Source organism: Pseudonaja textilis, chromosome Z (genome assembly GCF_049901715.1).
Source record: "Pseudonaja textilis isolate UNSWEBS1 chromosome Z, rPseTex1.2, whole genome shotgun sequence".
NCBI lineage: Eukaryota > Metazoa > Chordata > Lepidosauria > Squamata > Elapidae > Pseudonaja > Pseudonaja textilis.
The window spans coordinates 91,578,766-91,604,005 of record NC_142008.1 but is presented as its reverse complement, the minus strand read 5'-3'; the positions used below and the strand labels follow the sequence as shown (position 1 = coordinate 91,604,005).

At 42.8% G+C, this 25,240-nt stretch overlaps 1 protein-coding gene across 9 annotated transcripts in view; it reads right to left on the bottom strand.

The window, feature by feature from the left end:
- ORMDL3 (ORMDL sphingolipid biosynthesis regulator 3) overlaps positions 1 to 16,114 on the bottom strand; it is a 30,753-nt gene extending 14,639 nt beyond the window's left edge. Inside the window, exons 1-5 of one of the 9 annotated variants that reach the window (XM_087917570.1) lie at positions 15,933 to 16,114; positions 15,017 to 15,140; positions 10,017 to 10,078; positions 3,091 to 3,187; positions 2,574 to 2,631 (exon numbers count right to left, since the gene is read on the bottom strand). In XM_087917570.1, coding sequence (XP_087773696.1) covers positions 2,574 to 2,631; positions 3,091 to 3,128 — 96 coding nt within the window. In that variant the 5' untranslated portion in view covers positions 3,129 to 3,187; positions 10,017 to 10,078; positions 15,017 to 15,140; positions 15,933 to 16,114. Of the gene's footprint in view, positions 1 to 2,573; positions 2,632 to 3,090; positions 3,188 to 10,016; positions 10,079 to 15,016; positions 15,181 to 15,916 lie in introns of all 9 variants that reach the window. The other 8 variants (XM_087917573.1, XM_087917574.1, XM_087917575.1 and 5 more) reach the window with 8 other exon arrangements.
- Between the last annotated feature and the right edge of the window lie 9,126 nt (positions 16,115 to 25,240).

Sequence of the window (25,240 nt, the reverse complement as noted above, 5' to 3'; positions counted from 1 at the left end):
AAGAAAGGAACTTAACCTGATACACTGGCAATTTTAGAGTCAAAGCACATTTAACATCCCACTGAGATTTAACTTTTGAGAGGCAGAGACAGTGACTAATGTGCTACGTGTCGTATACTCATTAGATAAACAACCTGTGATCATATTTGTCCATTACTAAAGCAAGAGACAGATGCTTAGGATATTAGGAATTCAACCAAGGGCCAGGGCTCTTTTGTACTATTCAAATGTTTCTCCTTGAAATCCCTACAATAGTCTTATAAATGAAAATTAGCACTTATCTCAGTTAATATGCAATAAAACTGCAGGTTACTTTATTTATTAGCATGTGCATTACATACATTCTTCTCCTGTTCTCCCTGGGAGATTCTCCTACCTTTTTTTTTCTTTCAAGAACAGTTTCTATTTGCTTCTGTGACTAATGGGTTACAATCAGATCTTATGCATCACATGGTCCATGGCTCTTAAATGCTTAACTTTAAATATAGTCTTGATCCTGGTGTCTTCCAGGCATCTTCAGCTTTGCTTTCTCCCTTTCTCTAGCAGTTTACTAAAAGGGCAGGGTGGGAGAGTTACAAGTGAAAATGCTTCCTTCTACAACTGCTCCGAATCTTTTATCATCATTGATTATTTAACAACAGTGAGATTTCAAATCTAGAGATTCATCCATATGATAACTTCATTTTTTAACTTTTAAAAATCAATTAATTCTTTAGGCCTATATATAGTTTAGGCTGGCCTAGTGATTTTTCCATCCATTTTTATCCAACTGAATATTGTAATTAGTAATTGATGGATTTTTGACTGTGAGAAGAATTGTTGATTTTTTTAACTGTGAAAAGATAGGAACAAGGTTCCAGAAGCACTGATTTTTCCACAGAACAAAAGGTCCAGAAATATGCATAGTCAATTCTCTTTCTCTAACTTGAATTATGACTAAATAAGCATATATTTATCCAGGTGAACTCTCTCCTCCACCACATTAGGAGATACTGCCATGTTAGATTTCTATATTGTGGTAAAAAGTCTATAAAGTTGGGATGGTTGAGTTATTTGTTTAAAGGACTCAGTGAAGAAAAAAGCAAGCTATAGAAATTAGCTTGTTTCATGAAAGAGTGTCATAAAGTCCTTAAAAGCAGACAAGTGGAATTTTATTTTACTGATGATTGCAACACTGTACTGTATATGCAACGGTCAATGCAAAGAAGAAAAATGTAAATTCTACATTTCCAGGGCCATTTGGTGACTCTGCAAAGAGAAAGTAAGATTCTTTCTTTCTCTTAGCAGAGTTTCCATTTGCCACAGAGTACAAAATCCAGGTTACTGATTTGTTCTGGATTTAGGTACTCCTTGACTTACGATCACAGCTGGAACAAGAATTCTTTTGTTAAGCAAGATTAAGTGACAATTTTATGATTTTTTTGGCTATGATTGTTAAGCAAATTACCAGTTGTTAAATGAAACATGGTTTTTCAGAAATCCTTGATTTTATTTGTCAGAAGTTGCTGGGGAGGTAACAAATGACAATCACATGACCCTAGGACAGCAGTCACCAACCGGTGGTCCATGAGAAAATGTTGGTGGTCCGTAGAGAAATGTCATCCCCAGAGCATCCCACAAAGCAATTAATCCAGGCTGAGCAGAAACACAAGGCCTGCCTTCCCTGCCCACTCACTCACTTGCCTGCTAAGTTGCTATTTTTCCTTTTTCCAACCATCAGCTGTTCTGCTATGCCAGGAGATTTAGATTAGATAGAAAGTAGGAAATCAGTGGATTTTTTGCTTTTTAGCTAATCTTTAGATCTTCGGCTCTGCTTAAAAGCTTCCTTAGGACAGAAGCAGTGTAGACTCAGCTAGCCGATAGCAGAAACACAAAACTCTAAGTCTGTGCTTCTGTGAGCAACTCAATCTGCCTGCCTGCTCTGCCTGCTTTTGGGTAAAAGTCGCTCTCTTTTTTAATAAAAAATTCTATATTTACATATTTATAATATTTACATACAAGCTATTCCCAGCCAGTCACATGACCACAAGCCACACCCACAAATTAGGCCATGCCCACAGAGCTGGTTAAGAAATTTGAATCCCACCCCTGCCTGTGTGTTTGTGTGTGTGTGTGTGTGTGTGTGTGTGTGTGTGTGTGTGTGTAAGAGAGAGGTTAGATTAGATCTCTCCGTCTTTCTCTCTTCCACCAACATCAGCAAGCCACCGTCAGTCAAAATTCATATTAATGGTCCCCGGAATTAAAATTATAAGTTTGGTGGTCCCTGAGGTCCAAAAGATTGGTGACCCCTGCCCAGGACACTGCAACCATTTTAAATACATCCCAGTTGCCAATCACCCAAATTCTGATCATGTGACTGTGGGGATGCTACAATGGTTATAAATTATAAGTTACTTTTTTCAGTGCCACTGTAACTTTGAACAGTCATTAATGTATGTTTGTAAGTTGAGGCCTACCTTTATAAATAGGGGCATATTTGGATTGAATAATTCTTATGGCTTGGTTCCACAATCCCAATTGATCCAGGTTTTCTGCAAATTATTTACCTAATCCATACATTAATCTTTGCTTACCTCTCTGGCAGGGCAGGACTGATATATTTGGAAAGAACTAGATGTGACGGCAACAATTCTGTTTAAACAGAAAAAGAGAATAAGGGATGGAACAAAATGATTTCTCAAAGAAATAGAGCATGTGCTGTGAAATTTAAAAAAGAAAAAAAATCTTCTCCCAGCATAGTTTTTCTCCTCAGCTATGCTTAGATAACAAAAATGACATCTGCTAAACAAAATATGTCAAGTAGTACCAGTAATATTCAGCATTTCTTATCCACAGGTCTTTTTTGCTATTTACATTGAACTTCTGTCTTTATATTTATTTTAAATTCATTTCACCCAAGTGACACAACGGTCCACCTGAAGATTATATAAACAATTCATTGGCTAACCCAAAAGGGCAATCATTTATTAGTTACATAATTCATTACTGTAAGGAAAGCAGAAGAGATGCTTGTGACATTGCTTTAGGGTAACCAAATAAGGTATGTGCCAAGGGTACTATGTACCTTTCTTTAAAGGGAAGAACATTTACCTTTTATCTTTTATCTTGATTCGAATCAAGTTTATCATTCCCTTCCTCAACTTTGTGTCCTTGAAAAATTCTGGATGTCCACTCCCAATTAGCAATGCTGGAAAGGAATGATGGGATCTGTCTTCAATCACATATGGGATATTTAACTTGGCATGATCAGACAAGTGATAAACCTGGATTTGTACCCTTTCCTTCTTTTTCTTCTGGAATAAGGCCAACTATGGTTTAGTACAAGGGTGAGAATATGTGGTTCTCTAGCATTTGAGCTACAACTCCATGCTCTCACCATGAACCATCATAATCAGGATTGACAAGAAGTTGGAGTCCAATAATATCTAGGGGGCCACAAGTGCTCCCCATTCTAAGTGCTCCCTGCAATATGATGTTCATAAGTTATACGGTTCTATGTGATCTCACATTCTTTCTAATTAAAAAAAGATACTGGAGAGAAGGTAAAATGATGATGCATGGTCTGGGTGGTGTGCAAGTATTAATTGTACAACTCCCAGTGTACAACCCCTTCCCCAATATAAAACAATAACTCCCCTCAAATGTAGCAACAACAGCAGAGCTCACCTAACGTTTTGACCCAAATACCTGGAGAAACAGGCAGGTCTTCAGTGCCTCATGAAAAGCTAATAGGGCTGGGGGCCACCCAAATCTCCAGGAGGATATAATTCCATACAACAGGAAGACACAACTGAATTCCAACAAGATTATATTATTTGACAGAAGAGACCCAGAACATGCCTTTTCTGCTGTTTCTAGAGGGCTAAATAGAAACAATGGGAGGGGGCGTTGGTTCTTACCTGATACGCTTCTTTTCGTAGAGCTGCGTAGAGTGTCCAGGATGGGAGGTGCTCCAGTCTCGGCTCCCACAGGCTGAGCTTGAAATTGAGGAACGCCTCTCACCATCACGTGGTCCTCTGGGCGCTCCCCCAGTTTTGCGAAGACGAGAAGGAAGGAAGGCCCTGTTCTCATCCTAACTAAAAAGTATTAGTTTGCTTGGTCGAACAGCGAGGTTCCCCACCAGACGGACTAACGGGTGGGGCTGGACACTCTACGCAGCTCTACGAAAAGAAGCGTATCAGGTAAGAACCAACGCCCCTTTTCCATAGAGCTGCTGCGAGTGTCCAGGATGGGACATACCAAAGCTTGGCGAGTCCTGTGGGCGGGCTCCCGTCTGGGGTGGAACCTCTCCTGGAACCTCGAGGACCCGCTGAAGGAAACCGCCTGCCAAAAGAGGCCTCGGCGGATGCAAATACATCAATCTTATGTGCTTGATGAAGGGAGATGGGGATGCCCAGGCGGCAGCCCTACAGATGTCGATTATAGATGGTTTGTGTGGCCCACGCGGCAGAGGGGTCCGCACTTCTAGTGGAGTGGGTGATGGTACCCATGGGAACGGGGATGGACTGTACCTGGTAGGCTTTGACGATGGCAGTCCTAACCCAGCGGCCCACGGATGTGGGAGTCGCCTTGTGACCAAGAGAAGCAGGTTAGAAGGACACAAACAAGGCCTCCGACTTGCGGAAAGGCTGGGTGCGTTTGAAAAGGCTGGGTGCGTTTGATACACACTCTCAAGGCACGCCTTACATCAAGGGAATGCCACTGTCTCTCCCTCTGTCTCGAGGGATTGAGGCAGAAGTTAGGGAGTACGAGCTCCTGAACTCTGTGAAATGCTGAATTTAATTGGGGAGGAAGGTGGGGTCAGGGCGGAGGACGACCCTATCAGAGTGAAAAACACAAGATCCTGTCTAATGGAAGGGGCTGCCAGCTCCGAGATCCGAAGAGCGGATGACGGCCACAAGAAAGAACGGTCTTGAGGTTGAGAAACTGTAAAGAGGCCTCCCCAATGGGTTCAAGGGGGACTTGGTAAGAGTGACCAGGACCTTGCTGAGGTCCCAGGTCGGAAGACGGTGTATGGTGGAACTCCCGTGAGGAAAACCCGGATAAGGGGTGATGGGAAATGGATCCCCCAACGACCGAGGAGAAAACCGCTGCGAGGGCAACGATCTGACGCCTTAGGGCATTGGTAGCCAGTCCCTTGTGAGGCCCTCCTGAGGAATCCCGGATCTAAGCGATGGAGGGAGAAGAGGGTTAAAATGGAACTTGAGGGCCCGGGCACAGAGGGCGACCCGCGTAACGTAGTGTATACGGGTGGTAGAGGGTCGTCTGGCTGCCAGGATGGTGTCCATAACCTGGCTGGAAACATTCTGCGCCTTTATGCGGTTCCGCTCGACCTCCAGACGGCCGGTTGGGGCCACGGGGGGTTCGGATGTAGTGGAGGGCCCCGGGACAGGGGATCCTGCCTGGGGGGTTCTCCAAGGAGGAACCACCGAAGGGTTGTGGAAAATCGCAAACCGAGGGCATCTGAACCAATAGAGGGGCTACAAGGAAATCTCTGCCTTTTCCGGAACCAACGTGTGTATCACCATAAGGATGATGGGGAGGGAGAGAGAGGGATAAAGAGCCCTGGAGCCCAAGGGCAACGGAGGGCATTGTGATTCCCCGCCCCTTGGGGGGGTCATCTGGAGGAGATCGGTTGGACGTTGAGAGAGGATGCGCAGAGATCCACCGTGGGGAGCCCGAAGATTGAGACTGCCTCCTTGAAAGGGAGGGGCGGAGGGTCCCTTCTGCTTGAGCCAGAGTGGCCCTGCTGAACCAAGATGCTTAGGTGTGCAATGACCCTTGTGTGATCTGCCCTGATGGAGGCTAGATTCGGTTCCGCCCAACGGCAAGAGGCGTTCGGCTTCCCTCATGAACCTTGCTGACTGAGTGCCCTCCTGTCTGGAGATATGTTTGTGAGGACCAGAACGAGAGGTCCGCGTACCTGGGGTAGAGAGCTGCGAAGACCAGGTGCACAGCGAGGATCTCCAGCTAATCTATGGAGCAGGGAAGATCTGTTGCCGACCATTTGCCCTGGGACGAGATGAGGAGGGCGAGAGCGCCCCAGCCGAGTAGCCTCGCGACCGTGATGACGGATAGCCTGTCGGGTTCCTTGAGGTAGTGTCCCTTGTTGATGGCCGGCCCGGTCCACCAAGGAAAGGACAAGAGGACTCTTAGGGGAACTCCGACCAGAAGTTGCGAGTCGTTCCTTCCTGAACGTTGTCCGACAGCGGAAATCATTATAGGGACCTGGTATGGAAAGGGACCCAAGGGATCATGCAGATATATGAATAAGCTACCCCAACAGTTTAGGCAAGTCTAAAAAGGAAAATTGTTCATGCCGTCTCAACCTGTAAGAGTGGTGGATAGTAAACCGCCTGTCCGGAGACAGAGAAAACCGGTTCCCGGGCAGTGAGATCAATGCCCCCAAGTGAAGGGTTCGAATGGAGATAAGGGTGACTTTCTTCCACTGGATCATGAGCTCATGGTTTTGCAGGGTGTCAAGTGCTAGAACAGTGACTGGCTGGGCGAGGACCCTAGGATAGGGGAGGTTGAGGATGTCGTCCAGGCTGCCGTGAGCCGGACAGGGAAGGATCACAGGTGGGCGGCCAGGCCGCCGAAGCCTCGGTTAACACCCTGGAACAGAGGAAAGACCAAGGGAAGCGAAACAGGAAGAGGGGGCAAGGTAGGGTTTGGCCTACTTCTTCTTCTTCTTTTTTTTTTTGGCTTGGGGCAGCCGCCTATGGCGCAGTTGCATTAGCAGGAACGACGGGACGGCCTGCTTCCGGATTCCCGGGAGGGCTACTTGAATGAGGAACCTCTTCTGGACCTCTCAGAATCCGACCGGTCGAGAGGTGGAGGGAGCCTGTAGGAAGGGGTTTGGTAGTACCTGGGGGAAGGAGTAGGAACGGAAGGAACTTTGGCGAAAGGAGGGAGGGGGACCTCTGGAGTCAATCCTCCGAGAAAGAGAGGGGAGGTACTTGCGTTTGTCACGGGTCTCGGCCAGGAATGGATTGAGAGCCGGTCCAAAAGTTTCCTCCCAGAATGGGGGCTGAGGCTAGCTTAGCCTGTTTTTGACGTCCGCTTGCCAGTGGCGGAGCCAGAGCAGGCGGCGGGCGGTGACCTGGGACGAAATGGCCCTAGTAGAAAATTTTGCGGCTTGGAAGGTGGCGTCCGCTGAAAACTCGGCCGCGGCCGTGAGCTTAGCGATGTCCTGCTGCGCTCTGAGGTTGGTTGCGGGAACATGCTGTTTGAGCTGTTGAAGCCACTTGATAGAGGATCTGATAAAAAAGGATGCGGCAGTGGAAGCTCTGACTGCCCAAGCGTCGGAAAGGTGAGCGCCGGCGCAGGGCCAGCTCGGCTCGTTTGTCCTCGGGCTTGAGTGCCTCGAGGGCATCGCTAGGAGTTGAGCGGGAAGCAAGGCCTACAATAGGCTCGTCCACAGGAAGGGGATCGAGCAAGAGGGAGAACTGCGGGTCAAGGTTGAAAAACCGCTTGTCCTGAGTGTTGGGGGAGGGGGCCCCAGGAGGCTAGCTGCCTGGAGACCAGATCGGAAAAGATAGGTGGAACAGGGATCACATCAGTTTCCACCACGGGCTGGGAAAAGATGGAGTCGGGAGGCTCCCCCGAGGCCGCTGGCTTGGATGGAGCGGGGTGGGGGGTCAGGCCAGAGGTATTCTTGGCCTTGAATAGAAGGGACCTAAAAAGGTGCGGTTTAAACAGCCCCACAAATGCGGGCTGGTCCGGAGTGAGGCCCTCGTCCTCCGACATGTCCCCCTCCAGTGGGTCTGCTCCCGAAAGGAGCTCACTGCCCATGATGGACCCCAAATCGAGGTCTTCCTCGTCCCCAAAGAGAGCAGGTCCCCCGGGCTCCTGGGTCTCCATCTCCTCCATCCCCAAAGGCAAGGTTAAATCCCTGGGGGATGCTACCTGGCCGTGCGAGACCTCTGATCCGGAGAGTGATCGAACTGATGGAGCTTGAACCACAGGGGCCGCAGGCCGTAGGGCCGGACCGGCCATCTGCTGGAGCTCTTGCGCTATCCCTTGCCGGATGGCCAGCTCCATCCATTGTTTCAGGTTCTCAGGGATCTCCACCGTGGGGAGTGGATGAGGCTCCTCCGGGCGCAGGCCTGCAGCAGTGGGAGTAAAAGTGGCCTCAGGGGCCTGTCTAGTCTGAGAGGAAGAGGAAGGAGCAGGGGAGGAGGGGAGAGGAGGATGGATGGAGGTTGAAGGAGTGGGGGTGGAAGGAGCCAGGGGCACAGAGCTTGACTCTCTGGACCGCCTGTCAATCTCCTTCTCAAGAGCCCTGTGCCGCCTGAGGGCATCCCTCTGGGAGGCTTTGGATACCTCCTGTGCCTGTTTGCGCAGGTGATGAGATTTTGACTTGGCCTTCAAAGAAGTGCCATGAGATGCATTGTCATCTGCCATCTGGAGAGAGAGAAAAAAAGGAATTTTAAATTAATACAAGACGGTTGGCACGTCTGGATGCGGCCTACGTTGAGGCCGGGGATCCCAGCACTCGTTTCGCATCCCCCTTTTGATCAAAAATTTTTTAAAAAATTTGTTGAGGAGCAGGGCCTAGCCCAGAAGCCAATCAGCCGGAAAGTGAACGCCAAGCAGCTACCCCTGCCGGGCGGACCGGGGAGGGGGGTGGCAGAGCTGCTACTCTCGCCTTGCTGGGGGCGGAGCCAACGGACCCTTATTTTCTGAAAAGGAGCCTGACAGAGTATTTGAAGTACAGGCTGAGATGTAGGCAGTCCGAGGATCTGCCTAGTGATCAAGAAAAAGAAACGCAGCCTGTTATGGGCCTCTAGCAATGGCGGACGGCCATGCGGCCACACACAAAATGGCGGCGGCTCCTGGGCGCACCCAAGATGGCGGACGCCACAGGGAGCCCAAAATGGAGGCCGCGAATTAATGGAGGCAAACCCAGCGGCGGTTATCTCCCAGACTGAAAGCAAAAGGCCAGCAGGCCACAAAAACCATTGGGAGAAACAGGGAAGCGTTTCCCTGGGCTAAAGGGCGTTCGCGGGGGGGAAACGGCGGTCAGAGAGTAAGGCAGGAAAAAGGAGCGGAGCGGCTTCGCACGGAGCGAAATAGGCGGCAAACGAAGGGGGTGGGGTGGGGGTAGCGCTTGAAGCACTAGATTTTCCCTGGAGAAAATGGCATAAAAGGTCCCCCTTACAAAGAGAAAAACTCCCTAGGGAGTTCCAACCTCAAACTCACTGCGCTGCTGATAGGTAGGGTCCAATTTTGAAATAAAAACTTTGAAAATGCTGAACGACCAGGAGCAAGAGAAAAAAACAGCCTGACTGCCACGAGGCTGAGCTAAAAACTGGGGGAGCGCCCAGAGGACCACGTGATGGTGAGAGGCGTTCCTCAATTTCAAGCTCAGCCTGTGGGAGCCGAGACTGGAGCACCTCCCATCCTGGACACTCGCAGCAGCTCTATGGAAAAAAAGGCATTTCCACAATTAGCTCAGTGCTATGCCATTGAGGACTACGGATGACAGCCAGTACCTTGAATTACACCTGGAAACCTATGGGAACTAGTACAGTTTGCAAAGCAGCAGTGTTACCTGGGCATAATGAGAAACACCAAAAATTATCTGAGCTACTTCTTGGAAATTATTAAAAAATTCTGGCTACTCACTTAGACCTTCAGAGGATAAGGGGTGGGGAGAGTCGTTTAGAAGTTTTATATTAAAAAAGGAAGGCATATAAATATTCTGATATGAGATTGTGGAATACAACTGCCAGTCAGTGAACGCTAAGTGCCCCAGCCTTTTTTGGTGGGGGGCAAGCCAATCCACCTGGAATTTTGAAAGCATGCATGGAGGATTTTGTCAATTGATCAGCTGTCCCTGCACAGGACCCGCAATCAAACGTGACATGATACACAATAATCAGACATGACATGACTCAGAAACATATCTTCATCTCTTGGCAGATTGTCAAGATGAGTACTATGCTTAAACAAGGGTCGAGCAGTCCCCTTTATTATTCCTAAATGATAAACCTATTTTAAAAGACACTTACTGAGTCAATAGGCACAAGGACACATAACTATTGATTCATGTGACCTTTTCCATCTGGAGCACCTTGAGGAAATATAAGAAGTTTGAAAAGATGAGTTGAGCAATATAACATAATCATATATCTATATCATTCAGTTTACAGAATTGCAGCAATGGAAACATCTGGGCCAAATAACTTAAGTCAGGGGGCACAGCATTAAAGCTAATTTCATTCAAATCTTTGCAAATACCTTTCCACTTAAGAGGCCTACTGATATTCTATTAGCTAAATGTAAAAGACTATTGGGAAAAAAAACTGCACATCACGTTTGCAATGCCAAAATGCTGCTCTTTTACAACTTTTTCCTTTCGCTTCAGTGGGAATGGATGTTGAGAGATGAGAAGTTGTGTCCATCTTTTAATTTTTTTTAAAGATGGTAGTTAATCCCTGGCAACCCTGTCTAATAACAGAAAAGAACGTTGGAGATTATTACTATCATTAGGACTTTGCTGTGATAAAAGTATTAACTGGCCTCCTTTAATACAAATAATTGAAATTGAAAGTTACTTTTCAAAACATATGGGGAAATAATGAGAAGATACTGTAACATCATTGTGGAAATATTTATTGTTATCAAGGTTTTCAAAGCAGGTGGGAAATAATGTGAGAATACCGTAGCATCATTGCCTGTGGAAAACATGTATTATCAGGGTTTGCTGAGGAAAAGATGGAGCTTGAGATTAACTCCTAATGACTTCCTGTGCAGATGTTTGTGCTAAATTGTTTATTACTTCTTTCTTTGGGGATTTCATTCAACCTTTTAGTCTAGCCCTCAAGCTGAGGTGTTCCTTCTATTAAGACTTTAGTATAGCTAATTAGAAATGACAATGGGGAGAAAAGGTATATTCATGGGAGAAACAATATATCACATCATTGTCACTTTCTTTAAGGCAATTGTACCTTTAAACCACTTTCCCCCATGTTTCTTTTTTGTTATGGTCTGGCTTCTGTAGGCAGATTTGGGAAGGGGAAATTTTTGCTGAATTAATAGATCTTCTGGGGGTGGTCCTTGATACTATCTGAGCTTGGTTGTTTTCTTGCAGACATTTCATTACTCAAACTAGGTATCATCAATGCTAGTAATTAATAGTTCTTTATGTATATGCAATATATACTCCCCAATAATATAATGTACTGGAGAACTGATATATTCACTTCCCCCTCCTGCCCCTCCCATTACCACATTAATCTGGGGAAGTCCCAGCAATTTTTCAAAAATTAAACTTTGGACTGGAAGCAACCTATTCCTGGAGTGGCCAAATCAACGTATTCCTTTTGCTTTTTCAATTCTGCATACATTATAAATGCATGGCTTACAATGATATTATACAATACTTATAGATTTTAAGTACTTTAATGTTAGTTTATGGTTCTTTTTTTAAAAAAAAGCTTTGCCAGTTTTACATTATTTTAACATCAGTTTTGTTCAATGTTGTAATTGCAGCTGCATACAAGGATGGGATGTGGAGTACACCAATTATAGTATTTAACTTTCCTTAAAGTTACTTTATTTTCAGTGAATAGCAGCCAGAGAAGGCTGGAAACTTAAAACTAAATGGCAAAAAATAACTCTTTCTGTTCTTAAGTAGTGCCTTCATATTCTCTTTTCTTCATGAAAGAGAAATGTTACAGAGATCCAATGAAAAATGCAGGACTATGGAATATGGTACATTCTGTGTCTATTCATACTTTTAAAAATGTTGGCCCAAACTTTCACCAAGAATTTAACCCTTTTCAGCATTTCAAGAAAGGCTGGAGGAGTGAAGGAACATCCATTTCAGATTTCAGGGAGTTAGAGGTAGGCTATTTTCACAGGGAAGCAAAATCCTCAGGGAGATTATATGGTATAATGCTGGATATGTTCATGTTTAGCTTGCAAACAAAAATGCAACCAACATCCCAGGACATTTTAATAGCTTATGCCATTTTTTGAAATCTAGCAATGGACAAATGAAGGATAGCATTAAAAGGGTGTAGAATCTTAAGACATGCTGTAAATCTGTATTGTGGAGTAGTTTTGCCCAAAAAGTCCTGATCCTATCTGTTAAAATTTTGTTTGAAAATTTTCCACTAAGAGATTATTGACTATGCAAAGCTTGTTTGTGTCCACAAATAATAAAACTGTGTATAGTATTGAGAACAAACATTTTAAAGGAGCAAGAGGTAATCCTAAGAAACATCTTGTATTTCATTCTCTTATATAACTTAAGCTTGCCTTTTATCTTATTCTGATGAAAGTAAGCAAACCACAATCCTACATTCCTGATCTAGCTCGCTCTTCCATAAAGTGATCAGGAAATGGTGTTATATTCAGAATGATCCCTATATCAGTTTGTTTCTGAAGTTATCAAGACATCTTGCAAATAGAGCAGAAGGGGTAAGCTTTATAATATAAGTGCAAGTCATAGATTACAATGTTTTTAACGTTCTGTTTACTGGTCTCCTTGCATCTGTTTTAAATATTTTGGCAAAAAATATTTTGGCCCAACATTTGTTAAGTTGCCCAGCTTGAATTATAACTAAGTGCCACAAAAGTCAAGAATATCCACACTGAATATTCAAGAGCTTACTTTAGCCAGAAACTGAAACTTTTGATTCTTGACATTCTTCTTTATTTGTTGAGCAAATGTTTTTAAGAAAGGCCTCTCCTTTCTACCTACCCACCCCCTGCACACTTTGATTTTTGATTGTTTGAAGGACCAGTTCAACTACCTTCGCTGGAGTGGAATATTTTGTCATGATTTAATGCAACTGTTTTAAATACAATTTTAATTAGAAAGAGCCACTTTCTTCAATATAGGTTCAGCCAAAGCCAAAAGGTCATTCTTTAGTTGGCACCTCAAGCTAACAAATGACAAATTTTCAGAGAGGAAATTCCATAATCAGGCACTTTGAACTGAGAACATCTTTTTCTTGGATTGCCACAGACCAAATGTCTGGTAAATTGGCTACAGTGCTTTCAAAAGAGCAAGTTGAATTTTTGGATAGATATGTAAGGTACTGATATCCAATATCCAGGACATTTACTGGCAGGGCTTTCTATATCACTTGTAAGGAAAGAGCACCTGAAGAATTGCCAAACACTGGAATAAAATCAGACTAAGATTCTCGACAGCTTAATTTGTGCCCCAATAGCAAAATGAATGTGTTAATCCTCAAATGGAACTAGGTTATCCAAAAGACAAGCGTTAGAATGATCAACTAGCCCGTTAACCAGTAACAATCAATTAAGAAGTGACAAAATCAAACCAACATGCCTGCAAAAATGGATGACGGCTATTTTAGTCATTTCAGGGCTGCCTACCCAATCTATACATTCTGGCCAAACCACAAAAGGTGATGTTGTAGGGCGTATTTCAGGCAATAAATCACTTTTGGCTGCACATGGGGATTTTGGAATGGTTCCACACACTGAAAAACACCCCCCTTTGCAAGGAAGTATCTAGAATAGCATACTAGAAGGGTCTAACTGGTTAATCTCAAACGTTTTCTACTCGTTCTCAGCAGAGACTATTAAGCAGGTAATCTCATACCTGCAAAGTGATGCAATAATTCTCTACCATTTCTAAATTCTTACCACCTTATTCCTTTGGTATGAAGTCCAACAAAGAAAACTTCAGAGTAATGGTAGTGAGTGAGTGAGGGTGTGTATGTGTGTGTGTCCTTTTCCAACCCATTCATCATCTCTAATTGCAGGATGCTTTGAAAACTCTTAAGAGGTTCCTGATTAGGCATTCATTCTTACAGCAGGATGAGAACTATTGTGACCAATTACTTTTTCTTTTTAAACTCCAGCATATAGTTCCCAAAATAGCCTTTCCACCATAGTTAGCTAACTTTTATTCAGCTTGGCTTTGAATAAAAATCCAACTAAACAGACATTAGCTTGCAATGAAGGTTCCTGGTAGTTTCATGTAGTTCTTTAGCTTTTTCAAAGGAGTAACATATTTGAATTAAAGAACAGGCATATACGTTGCTAGGTAAGCCTTCATTTTTACCTCCCATATTATGTTATATTTTTTTTACTCCTCCCAAAACTTATCTTGATTTCTTCAAATTCAAGATCAATTAAAGAGAATATATATATATAGCTCAGAGTTGAATTGGGAAGTCCTTAGTGCTCACTGAGCTTGCAGATGTTGTTTGCTTGCAGATGTTTCATTACCCAACAATAACATCAGTACTCTGATCAGAGCATTGAGTAATGCTGGGTAATGAAACAGCTACAAACTGGGCATTTAAGGACTCCACAGATTAAGATTCAGCTATTTGAATCTTAATCTATTGATCTATATTAATTCTTGGAGATAGAAATCTATTACCTGTTATGTGGGAAGAAAGGGATAACATCAACTGTCTGCTTTGGAGCATTTTATTTAACAGTCATTAGAAGACATCTAAATCATGAATTAAGGGAGGTTACAGTCTGGTTTGGGTATTTTCAGATTCTTTAATTCAATAAATGTGAAGCCAAATGTTAAAAGCAGTCTCTTGTAAATCAGGATCAACTTCTGGTGATTTCATTGACATGGTTTTCTCAGCAAAAGTATGGTTTACTTTAGGTTTACAATTCCCTTTTGCTGGGAAGTTTTCTGACTTCCCAAGTGTAAACCACAGACCTGGTATTTCTTGTTGGTCTCCCATCCAAGTCTAAGTTTGCTCTTATCTATATTTTTGGAACTAATTAATATTGACTAAATTCAACAACTTACCAGGGCAAGTCAGGCAAATATAACAGAATGGGGTTGCTGGAGCTAGAAACCTTGGCAAACTCATTAGTATTTGAAAAGGTGATGAAAGGGCATGAATATAATAAGTAAGACTTTGGACGTTATGGTTGATGGGGATGGGGGCTCTGAGTACATTAAAACTATTATTTCAAAATATTACAAGCCAATGTGCTGCACTGGGAAACCTCTTGCTCATTCTTTTGATTTTTTTTTTTTGCTTAAAAATCTTACCTTGCTAATTCCGGTGCCAGAAATTCTGGGTAGCAAAAAAATGTGTAATATATTCAGTTCTATATTCCAGGTTGATGCATTTATTAATTGATGGATCATCTAATCACCTTTTAAGCAAAAGACCCTGTAGAATACATTTGGTGATGTCTTTTTGATAGCTGTAACTAAATAAGGAAACTTTGTTTCATTTCCAGCATTTATAGATTGTTTTTTCCTATCCTTTTTTGACACCATCAGTTCAGTCTTAAACTACAAATCTTCATTAGTCCATTATTTGACCCTTCTCAAGGCATGCACAGACTAAAACTCAGGACCAAAATATAATACTGGAATTTTAAGCAAAATGACTCATAATTCTCAGGAATTAAGTTTAGGTTTGTGCTCTGACACAGAAACAGTGTGCATGTATGTAGGTACCTCGTATATTGTTTCACACTGGCTTTATTGCCAACTTTACTCCTGTAACCGAGCCTTTGAAAAGCGGCAGGCACTTTTATTGCTAACTTCTCAAATTCTACTGTCCTCCTTTCTTATCTATTCACCAGGTTTTCTGAACAAGGTATCATTTTTCCCCAGTAATTGGAGCATTACACGTTACTTCAAGCGTTCACCCACGCCCCTTACTCGAAAAAAATAAACCTCATATAGTTGTTCTTAATCTATGCAACTCCCGCCCAGTAGAAATAGGAAGGTTTTTGTCCCATTTGCTTTGCACACTCCCTTCACCCTTGTGTCTACCTGTCTACTCCCGAGACACAAATTTTAAATTTGGCTTTCTTGTCCGCCTCCCCATTCCTAATTTTCTTTACTATCAAACACTCAAACCCACCTCCCCGCGCTGTGCCTTTGCCTACTTTTCGCTGGGAGCAGGCGAGCCCAGTTCTCAGCTCCCTTCCCTACCCTTCCCTTCCCTTACTTTCCAATGCACACAGCAGGCAGGCCTTCTCGCTTCCCTCTGATGCAAGTCTACTGAAAGGGGGGGGTGTCCTTCCGAGAGAAAGAGAGACCCCCGCAGCTCAATCCCCGCTTTTTAAAGCTCTGACAACAGAGAACGAGCTTTCGCAGTACCTCCTTTCTAGTGCATCATCATCAGTAGACGGCGAAGCATGTTGGGAAATGTAGTTTGCAAGCGAGCACGTGGAAGTCGCTCTCTTCGAGCGTGTTCAGCTTTCTGAACGAATTTTCTAGACGAATTGCAGAGAGTGAAATCGGGTGGCTTCTGGCTAGGTAATTTCCTTTACAGCCCCGCTGGACTACTTTGTTCCTGTCCCTGCTAGTTTTTGTTGATGCAGAAGGATTTTGAAATCACAACTCAAATATTATTCCAATTTACATAACAAGTAAAACTCAGTTTTCTACCATCCCGGACTATATTGGGGAAGAGAGTTTGGTCCGGTCTGGCATCTCTGTTCTGTTAAGGCAGACTGAGATGCTATCAGAGAAATAGAAACCAGCATATAAATTACATAAAGAAAATAATACTGAAATTATAAGAGGGACAAACTATATAAATGGACAACGTGGCTATGCAAAAAGCATTTTATGAATATTGTTCCAAGTTCTTATAAAGGAGGTGACATTCCTGTAGAGAAAATAGACGACTATTGGTATCTAAAGAAACAAAATTACTGAAATTTACAGAGGAACAGGCAGATTATGAACAGATCTATAACAATTCTAACTGATAGATTGAAAATAATTTTACAAGAATGTATTCATGAGAATCAGTGTAGGATTTTATTTAAAAGATAGTTAGAAATGTGTTGGCTATTTTGGAATATTTTAAGTATTAAAAATGAAATTCAACGTAGAGAAAAGTAAAGTCCTACACTTAGGCAAGAAAAACCAAAAGTACACATATAGACTGGATAGCAGTCTATATCAGTAGCAGTAACTGTGAGAGGGACAACTAAGTTTTAGTGGACAACCAGCTAAATATGAGCCAGCAGTGTGCAGCAGCAGCCAAAAAAGCTAATGCAATCCTAAATTGTATTAACAGAGGGATACAATCAAGATCAAGGAAGGTACTAATACCACTCTACAAAGCCTTAGTAAGACCTAGAGTACTGCATCCAGTTTTGGTCACCACACTATAAAAAAGATGTTGAGACTTTAGAAAAAGTACAGAGAAGAGCAACCAGGATGATTAGGGGACTGGAGACTAAAACATATGAAGAACGGTTACAGGAACTGGTCATGGCTAGTCAAGTGAAGAGAAGGACCAGGGGAGACATGATAGCAGTCTTCCAATATTTGAGGGGCTGCCATAGAGAGGAAGAAGTCAAGCTATTTTTTAAAGTGCCTGTAGGCCAGACAAGGAATAATGGATGGAAACTGAAGGAGAGATTTAACTTGGAAATAAGGAGAAACTTTCTGACAGTGAGAACAATCAACCAATGGAACACTTTGCCCTCAGAAGTTGTGGGAGTGCCATCACTTGAGACTTTCAAGAAGAGATTGGACTACCATCTGTCGGAAATGGTGTAGGGTCTCCTGCTTGGGTGGGGGGGTTGGACTAGATGACCTACAAGGTCCCTTCCAACTCTATCTGTTATCGGTTAAGTAATAATGACAAACAAGTCACATTGATTTTCTCAAACAAAGATTCTGCTGTCCGGACAGTTTAGAATTAATGGGATTTGGGATAGTTACTTAGGAATTGTGAGCTGTTCCCTTAAGGGAATGCATCATGGTAAATGTAGTTAAAGGTATCTTGGGAAATGTAGTCCATGTCACGTCACCACATCTGTAATCCCAATTGGTCACTATATTGACCCTTGTTGGGTTGGGGGAGGCTCCCTCACTCTTGTCTGAAACCACCATACCATGCAGCTGCTTCAATCATGGGGTTGAGACCTTTTTATCTTTCTACACTACAAGACAGATATGCAAAGGATTGGACATTAAGAAGAACTTTGTCACAAATGTGAGTTATGAGGATATCCGATGAACCAATAAAAAATATTTTGTTATGGATGTTTTGTGGAGTTACTCTGTCTGCTTTATATCATCCAGAGAATAATAAGCAGAACAAAGATAAACTCCATTTGACCTGGATTTTGTTGTTCAAAATTTTGGAAAATATGAACTATGGAGAGAATTTTATGAAGTGAGTAAGATCAATTTACACTACATGTTAAGGGAGATCTAAGAAGATATAAAAAGGAACAAGATGAAGCACCTGTTGTCTCTTCATTATTTATTTTGGATTTGAAATATTGAATAGGGATATAAGAACAAGATGATATGATTATGGGTGTAAAGAATTTTTAAAATTTAAAAATTAAGAGCTTTTGCAGGCGATTTAGAGTTGGCTCTGTAAGATCATTGGAAATGGAAATATTCATGGACAAATTGAAAGATTTTGGCACATTAGTAGATTTCAAAATTGATAATCAGAAAAAGATATTAGTAAAAATAGGAAAATAGGAAATTAAACATAATTCAGTAATGAAATGTGTCCTACGATTGAAAATATCTGGATATCATTATGACAAAAATGAACTATATGTTATTTCAAAGTCATGTAAAACACACACACACACACACACACATACACACACATAATCTTGGGTGGGCTTCAAAAATTGAAGCAATGGGTTTGCTACCCGTTGCTGGGTGGGCGTGGCCATGGTGGGCATGGCTTAGTTGGCCTCCTGCACCACCACAGTGGGGGTTGGGGCATTTTCACCTTCCCCTGGCTCTGGAGGCTTTCCTTGGGCCCCTGGGGTGGCAAAGACAGCCTCCTCGGGCTCTGGAGGCCAGAAACAGGCCTGTTTCTGGACTTCCGGAACTTCTGGGAGGCCCGCTTTTCCCCTCGCAGAACCTCCACACGCCCCCTGAACTTATCTCGCATCCAAAACGGCCACAGGGAGACTCCAGGGAGGGGCGGGGTGGTCAGGGCCAGCCGGGGGTGGGATTTGGTGGTTCGCAAACCAGCTATAACATTAGCAACGGGTCCTCCCGAACCCAGGCGAACCTGTAGCAGTCCACCCTGGTATAGAGGTATGGCACAATGTAATATAGAATAATAAAATAACAGCATTGGAGGGGACCTTGGAGGTCCCACCCACTACTCAGGCAGAAAGCGCTATATCATTTCAGACAAATGGTTGTCCAATCTCCTTTTAAAAACTTCCAGGGTTGGAGCATTCACAACTTCTTGATGCAAGTTTTCTTACTGATCAATTGTTCTAACTGTCAGGAAATTTCTCCTTAGTTCTAGTTTATTGCGGATAACATGCTGGCTGGAAAATTCTGGGAGTTGAAATCCTGAGAAACACTGGTCTATGCTTTTCTGATAATTTCATCGTGTGTGAAGCCATGTCTGCTTTGTTTGCCATGCCCATCCCACTGGGGCAGCCCAAAGTGAAACTAATGTCAGGACCTCTTAGACAGCTCTTCCCTGAAGTATTTAAAAGACCTTAAAATAGAGAGGAAATTCTTAAGGATAGCCCTGCAGCACCAGATTGTACAATTACTGTCCCTCACTGCAGCTTTTGAACTGCAGAGTCCTGCAAGCTCCACTTCTTTCCTCCAGGCTACTTTCATGGAAGTATGGGATTCTAACCTTTTTTTAAAAAAGGGCGTTTTTTTCCCCCCTTGGAGGAGTAGAGTAGTTCTACAGTTTGTAATCTAGGAGTGCCTTTGCATGCTCAAATCAATAATGTGGTAAGGATTTCTTAACAACTATAATTGATTTAGCATCAATACTTTCCCCTAGTCACTATGCAATATCTTATGCAATATAAACCTGATTAGATTATTGTAATATGTTCTGCGAGGGAATGTTGTTTCAAGAGACTTAGAAATTGCATGAGTTTTCTGATGGCCAGATATAAGGTTATGATGCCTATTCTAATCATTTCGCACAGGTTGCCAACAGATTTCCCAATTAAATTCCGTGTGCTAATGTTTTTATTTTGTTATTTATAACAGGTACATGTCACCTCACTCCCCGCTAGTAGCTTTGACCTTATGCTTTCTGTATTGGAACTGACATGTTCCGCAAAGATTAAGTGCTCCAATCAACTTCACAGGATATATTATTAGTGTCTTCCAGGATCTTCTCCGCAATGCTTCAGGAAGAGACCAAGATGAAAGCTTTCTCCTCATCTCCCCAAGATTTAAAAAAATACGTCTTTGCGCAGGGTTCACTACCTGATGAATGGGTTTGCTTCGTTGACTAAAGTTGCATGTCATGGGCTCATTCATAGTTCAGGCTATGTCAAGCAAGCACTTTTAAAGCCTTTTATAAGGAAGTGGTGTGTAGGCAATCCAACAAATCATCGAGGACCATTTTCAGGTGTTACTAGTTAAGACCCCTTCCTTTCTGAAGCTTTTGTCTATTTAACGAACCTCCTTCAACACTCTCTACTCCTCCAATCATGAATGGAATACAGTCCTAGCTGTTTGCAGCTTTTCCTCCACTGGTCAGCCCCCAAGAATTCTGGCTTTCATTTCTTGGTATTAATGCTGTGAGAGGAACACCTCCCCACACAGTGTGTTTCTGAAAGCGAGGATTCCCTGGGAGGTTTCAGGAATGAGAAGAGCCTCCTTTCCCTGCTCTCATCCCAGCTGCTTTCTGACATTTCATTTCTCTTTGCACGCTCATCAGTGCTGCTGTTATTCCCTGCGTACTTCAGTATGGTTCCTGGGCCACTGGATGGAGGAGTGGGAAGGGGGGCGCTGTGGCATTGGAAATGATTCCACTGACAACTTGCAAAACCTCTGGCAGCCCTTCTTGAAGGGAACCTTTATGGCTGAGAAGATGTGAGGGTGGCATATATTATGCCCCAAAGACCAAGTGATACTACTTAAAAAAAAAAACAGTATAGTATAGTCTAATGGTTAAGAAAGCAGGAGACGGTGAGTTCTACTTCCATCTTAGCTGGATGAATTTGGGCCAGTCACTCTCTTTCAGTCTGCAATGACATCAGGCTCAAGTAACAAATTGGTTCGTCAATTTCAGTTGAAACCAATGGATCAACTCAGTTAAATAAAAAAAGCAGACCCTGTGTTTGCAGGAAAACACTAGGGAGAAAAAAAAATTGTATAGTGATTAAGGGTTTGGATCTGGGCCAGGAAGATTCCGTGTTAAGTCCTTACCTAAGTGAGTGACTTTGGTTCAGCCATCCTCATCGGGTTATAGTGATAATTCCCATCCCCCATCTCAACCCTTGTATCAATTTGAGATAAAAAGGGTATAAAATACAATACATAAATAAATAATAAATGGGTTATAACCCAATAAATAAATGAAGCTCCAGGGGCAGCTTAAAGGGAACATTGCCTGTCTCTTGACCTCACTTTGCTCCAGTTACAGGTGAAATTCGAAAAATTAGAATATCATGCAAAAGTTCATTTATTTCAGTAATTCAAATTAAGAGCTGAACCTAATAAATGAGATAGACTCATTACATGCAAAGCAAGATAGTTCAAGCGGTGATTTGTCATAATTGAGATGATTATGGCTTACAGCTCATGAAAACCCCAAATCCACAATCTCAGAAAATTAGAATATTGTGAAAAGGTTCAATATTCTATCTCAAAGTGTCCCACTCTAATCAGCTAATTAAGCCATAACACCTGCAAAGGGTTCCTGAGCCTTTAAATGGTCTCTCAGTCTGGTTCAGTAGGAATCGCAATCATGGGAAAGACTGCTGACCTGACAGTTGTGCAGAAAATCATCATTGACACCCTCCATAAGGAGGGAAAGCCTCAAAAGGTAATTGCAAAAGAAGTTGGATGTTCCCAAAGTGCTGTATCAAAACACATTAATAGAAAGTTATGCGGAAGGGAAAAGTGTGGAAGAAAAAGGTGCACAAGCAGCAGGGATGACCGCCGCCTGGAGAGGATTGACAGGAAAAGGCCATTCAAAAGTGTTGGGCACTTTCACAAGGAGTGGACTGAAGCTGGAGTCAGTGCATCAAGAGCCACCACACACAGTCGGATCCTGGACATGGGCTTCAAATGTCATATTCCTCTTGTCAAGCCACTCCTGAATAACAATCAACATCAGAAGCGTCTTACCTGGACTAAAGAAAAACAGAACTGGTCTGTTGCTCAGTGGTCCAAAGTCTTCTTTTCTGATGAGAGCAACTTTTGCATCTCATTTGGAAACCAAGACCCAGAGTCTGGAGGAAGAATGGAGAGGTATACACTGCAAGATGCTTGAAGTCCAGTGTGAAGTTTCCACAGTCTGTGTTGATTTGGGGAGCCGTGTGATCTGCTGGTGTTGGTCCACTGTGCTTCATTAAGTCCAGGGTCAACGCAGCCGTCTACCAGGAGATTTTGGAGCATTTCATGCTTCCTTCCACAGATGAGCTTTAATGGGGATGCTGACTTCATTTTCCAGCTGGACCTGGCACCTGCCCACACTGCCAAAAGCATCAAAACCTGGTTCAATGCCCATGGGATTACTGTGCTTGATTGTCCAGCAAACTCACCTGACCTGAACCCCATAAAGAATCTATGGGGCATTGCCAAGAGAAAGATGAGAGACATGAGACTGAACAATGCAGAAGAGCTGAAGGCCGCTATTGAAGCATCCTGGTCTTCCATAAACATCTCAGCAGTGCCACAGGCTGATAGCTTCCATGCCACACCGCATTGAGGCAGTAATTGCTGCAAAAGGGGCCCGAACCAAATACATATGCATAGTTATACTTTTCAGAGGTCCGATATTGTTCTATGTACAATCCTTGTTTGATTGATTGCATGTAATATTCTAATTTTCTGAGATTGTGGATTTGGGGTTTTCATGAGCTGTAAGCCATCATCATCACAATTATGACACACCATGGCTTGAACTATCTTGCTTTGCATGCAATGAGTCTATCTCATATATTAGTTTCACCTTTTAAGTTGCATTACTGAAAAAAATGAACTTTTGTACGATATTCTAATTTTTGGAGTTTCACCTGTATTTCTTTCCAGTCTCTAAATTTCTGGAGTGCAGGCAAGGGAAGATTCCTGCCCCCCCTCACCCACCCACGAGGCTTGCCCTGCTCCGCTGGGAGTTTGTCTTGTGCAAATCAAAATGCTCTAATTTCACACCAGGTGGTATCCTCTCTGATTCCAGTTCCAACAGTAAACAGAGATCATCTCATTGCATCTGATCATCAATAATCTTTGATCCTCCTTTGTATTTATTTATTATATCTATATACCACCTATCTTGCTCTCAGGTGACTCTTTGAATTTTTCTCATTGATTTTGACCTCTTACCCTGGTTTCTCTTCAGGTTCACAAACTGGGTCAGCTTTAGGGGAGGCAAAAATTGGTAGCAATTTTATACAATGAGGAAGTAGGTAAAAGTATTATTTAATCCTCCCTGATAATCCCTTCCCACAGACATGTTTCCTTTGAACCAGAAAGAAGCAGACTCCCAGGGAGGAGGAATTCTTGAATGGCTCAATAGGCCAAATCCTTCCTGCATTAAATCTTTGGTTTCAGTTCTTTTGATCTTAGATGTCATGTCAGGATTATCCTCAAATATGAATACCAATAGCATGGCATCTGGGACAGAGAGAGTGGGCTTATATACTTCCCTGTTGTGACTCGGAGGTTTGAACCTGCTCTGTCAGAAGACATAGGCTCGAGTGATGAGGAAGATCTGGCATTAAGGTTTGAGCCTGCCTTGTTGAGTGACATAGACGGGAGTCAGGAGGAAGAAGAGGACTTGGCTCTAAGATTTGAGCCTGCTTTGCTAGAAGTTTCGGAGTCATCTTCCTCTCCAGAAACTTCCTCCCTGATTGTGCCTCAGCTGTCGGCAGATAATCAGGAGAGTGTGCTGGAGTCATTAGCTGAAGATCAAGCTGAGAAATGCTGGTCTGATGCAAGGCTAAGACACAGGCAGAAATGTGACATACAATGTAAAAAGAAAAGAGACTGACATGCCCCTCAGGGAATATAAGGAGGCGTGTTAGCTCTGACTTCCTGTTTGGGTCGGTTTGTTTATTTGTGATAGCATCTTGGATAAACTCTCTCCGTGAGGCATTTGCTTCTTGATTTATGGTCTTGTTTGTTATCGGACTTGGCAGGTAGCTTCTGGAAGACTGTCAAGGATTCCTCCAGTCAAAGGAATTTAACTCCGTCATTCCTGGTCCTGTCTGTTTGTGTATTTTCCTTTGGGAATTTGGACTCTCACCTTGTGGTTACAGGTGAGACAGAACACTGCCCCATAGGGGCTTTACAGCCCTCTATAGGCGATTTAAGATCAGCATATTGCCTCCAATAATCTGGGTCCTCATTTTACCAACCTCAGAAGGATGGAAAGCTGAGTCAGCTGATAAGCTTTAGCCTATCAGGATTGAACTCTTGGCAGCGGGCACAGTCATCCTGCAATGCTGCATTCTAACTACTGTGTCACCATGGCCAAGATTAATGTTTTTCAAGAAAGAAGAAACATTTTCTTTTGCACTGTTAATTTAGGATAGATCTTTCTGGAATGTTTCTGAAGCAGTGATTCTCATCATTAGCCATATTAAGATGTGTAGATTTCAATTCCCAGAATTCCCCAGCCAGCATGGAGCTTCCTGGGAGTTAAAGTCCACACAAGTTGCTAAGGTTGAGAAACCCTTCTATAAAGTCTTGTTCTTTTGAAAGACTGGGAAAAAAATGATGTATATATGATAGTGCATGGCCAGATTTTTGTTATATTTTATTATGTTAATATTATAGTGGATTGGATTGTGGAAACCACACAGTCCTAGAACCAATAAATATTCAAACAAATGTACATAATGTGGTGGCTCCAAATTTAGTTGGTTGCCTTTCATTGTCATAGTTTTGTTCTCAGGTTTTTGCTTGAAGCTAGATATAGTAATTTTTTCCTATTTAGTTTGTGGTGAATAGATTCTTTCAATTATCCACCACAGTTATCGGTTTCTATTGGAGATATCATCTGAAATGGAAGTTATAGTTTTATAGAGGTTATTTTATAGGACTATGAAAAGGAGAGTGGAAGAGAGAATTAAATTATTCCTTATCCCCATGATGAAGTGCATGCTCTGACTTAGATCCACAAATTAATTGTCTGTCTGTCTATCTATCTATCTATCTATCTATCTATCTATCTATCTATCTATCTATCTATCTATCTATCTATTTTTATATTTGGCCCCTAAGGATGATAACATTCTCTCCTTCCTCACTCTCTCTGTCCCAGATGCCATGCTTAGGTTTTTATTTTGGAAGTTTTGTGTATTTATATATAACTTT